The sequence below is a fragment of the Aulonocara stuartgranti genome (genome assembly GCF_965226115.1).
Source record: "Aulonocara stuartgranti genome assembly, chromosome: 3".
Taxonomy (NCBI): domain Eukaryota; kingdom Metazoa; phylum Chordata; class Actinopteri; order Cichliformes; family Cichlidae; genus Aulonocara; species Aulonocara stuartgranti.
This window is the reverse complement of record NC_138941.1, coordinates 50,792,126-50,794,625: the sequence shown is the minus strand read 5'-3', so window position 1 is coordinate 50,794,625 and position 2,500 is coordinate 50,792,126. Positions and strand designations below refer to the sequence as shown.

Sequence of the window (2,500 nt, the reverse complement as noted above, 5' to 3'; positions counted from 1 at the left end):
TGTGCCGGCACCAGGGCAGGCAGAGCGGCTGCCGGCGCTGAGCCCCACTAACCCTTTCGCGGCGTTGGTGCCGTCCAGGGCAGCCGAGCCAGGTGGAGCCGCCCCCGAGCCACGGAGAGCAGCACAGACGCCGGGGCCGGAGTGTTGGAAGTGCGGGCAGCCGGGGCACCTGAGGAGGGATTGTCCGCTTATGGAAGTGGGGCAGGTGTTTCGTGTTGCTGGCGCCCCAGCACCCTCCCCCGGTCCAGGAGGGACATACAGTATTCCGGTAAGGACTCGAGGGGGTAGACGCCAGGCGTTGGTGGACACGGGCTGCACGCAGACCCTCGTACACCAAAGCTTGGTTCGCCCCGGGGCATTGCTGGAGGCAGAATGGGTGGAGGTGAGGTGTGTGCATGGTGACGTTCACAGGTATCCCATAGTGCCGCTGTTATTAAAGTATAAGGGCAAAATGCATAGAGTAACGGCGGCGGTTAGCCCGCGCCTGTCGCACCCCCTGATTCTGGGTACCAATTGGCTGGGGTTTCATCAGCTACTGGGGCAGTATGCGGGGGTGCGATCACGACCGGAAGCGGGGTGTAGCGTGTGCGCGGCATTCAGCGGTGACGCGGGGTCGTCCGACACCGACTCCGGGGGGGAGGAGCCGGCGGGTCCCTCACGGGACGTCCCGCCGGCCCCGGAAGTGTCCCCCATGGGTGATTTCCCACTGGAGCAGTCTCGTGACGGCACCCTACGCTCAGCCTTTGACCAAGTGATGGCTATTGATGGTCACGTGGTGCGCCCTGAGGCCGCGCAGACCTACCCGCGTTTCGTCTTATTAAACGACCGGTTATATCGAGTGAGTCGTGACACTCAGACCGAGGAAACACACACCCAGTTGTTGGTGCCGCAGGGCCGCCGGGAAACGCTTTTCCAGGCGGCCCACTATAACCCCATGGCAGGGCATATGGGCTACGAGAAAACTCTGGAGCGAATAACGGCCCGATTTTATTGGCCGGGCATCCGAGCGGATGTGCGCCGCTGGTGCGCGTCCTGCCCGGACTGCCAACTTGTTAACCAGCCGGCCATACCGAAGGCGCCGCTGCGCCCTCTCCCCCTCATTGAGGTCCCGTTTGAGCGCATCGGCATGGACCTCATCGGGCCGTTTCACCGGAGTGCACGCGGCTACCGCTTTGTGTTAGTCCTGGTGGATTACGCAACGCGGTACCCGGAAGCAGTTCCGCTGCGCACCATCTCTGCAAAGAGTGTGGCGCAGGCACTGTTTCAGGTCATCTCCCGAGTCGGAATCCCGAAAGAGATACTGACTGACCAGGGCACGTCGTTTATGTCTCGTACACTGCGGGAACTGTACGAATTACTGGGCATTAAATCTATTCGGACCAGCGTCTACCACCCTCAGACTGACGGGCTGGTGGAGCGGCTGAATAAGACTTTAAAGTCCATGATTCGGAAGTTCATTAACGAGGATGAACGCAATTGGGATCACTGGCTAGACCCTCTGTTATTCGCAGTGCGGGAGGTGCCCCAGGCCTCCACGGGATTTTCTCCCTTTGAACTGCTGTTCGGCAGGAGGCCACGTGGGGTGCTCGACCTGATTAAAGAAAGCTGGGAGGACGGTCCGAGCCCCGCCAAAAATGAGATTCAGTACGTGTTGGACCTGAGAGCAAAACTCCACACTTTGGGGAGGTTGTCACGGGAGAATTTGCTCCAGGCTCAGCAGCGTCAGCAACGCCTGTATGACAGAGGGGCTAGGCTCAGGCAATTCTCACCGGGAGATAAAGTGCTTGTGTTACTCCCTACTTCCAGCTCGAAGTTGCTCGCCAAGTGGCAAGGACCCTTTGTGGTCACACGGCGAGTCGGGGACGTGGACTATGAGGTCGCTCGGTCGGACAGGGGAGGAGCCACGCAGATTTATCACCTCAATCTCCTCAAACTGTGGCGAGAGGTTGAAACCGCTTCTCTGGTGAGCTTGGTGAAGGAGAGAGATGAGTTGGGGCCGGAGGTGCCAAATTCTATCATTCCCGCCTCCCTCCCTTGTGATGACCATCTCACACAGGCCCAGAGAGCGGATGTTGTCGCGTTGCAACAGCGTTTTGCGGACGTGTTCTCCCCCCTGCCCGGCCGGACGTCCCTCATCGAGCACCATTTCGTGACGCAGCCTGGCGTGACGGTGCGTTCACGGCCCTACAGGCTCCCGGAGCACAAGCGAAAAATCGTGCAGAGGGAATTGGCGGAAATGCTGAGGATGGGAGTAATAGAAGAGTCGCACAGCGCCTGGTGTAGCCCCATCGTTCTGGTGGCGAAGAAGGATGGGTCTATACGGTTCTGTGTCGACTATCGCAGGGTGAACGAAGTGTCACGCTTTGATGCCTACCCCATGCCTCGGGTCGACGAGCTCCTGGACCGGTTAGGCACGGCCCGCTTTTTCACGACACTGGACTTAACCAAGGGCTATTGGCAGATTCCCTTGTCTGCCGAGGCCAGGGAGAAAACGGCCTTC

General features: G+C 59.8%; 1 protein-coding gene and 1 long non-coding RNA gene across 2 annotated transcripts in view; one reads left to right on the top strand and one right to left on the bottom strand.

The window, feature by feature from the left end:
- Positions 1 to 2,500, bottom strand: part of LOC309703811 — a 20,045-nt gene that overhangs the window by 8,063 nt on the left and 9,482 nt on the right. The gene's annotated exons all lie outside the window — the stretch shown is intronic.
- Positions 1 to 2,500, top strand: part of LOC309698407 (uncharacterized protein) — a gene marked incomplete at its 5' end in the record, with an annotated part of 4,514 nt that overhangs the window by 758 nt on the left and 1,256 nt on the right. The window contains one exon of the mRNA XM_082520850.1: positions 1 to 2,500. This exon is cut by the window's left edge and continues 758 nt beyond it; it is cut by the window's right edge and continues 462 nt beyond it. Coding sequence (XP_082376976.1) covers positions 1 to 2,500 — 2,500 coding nt within the window.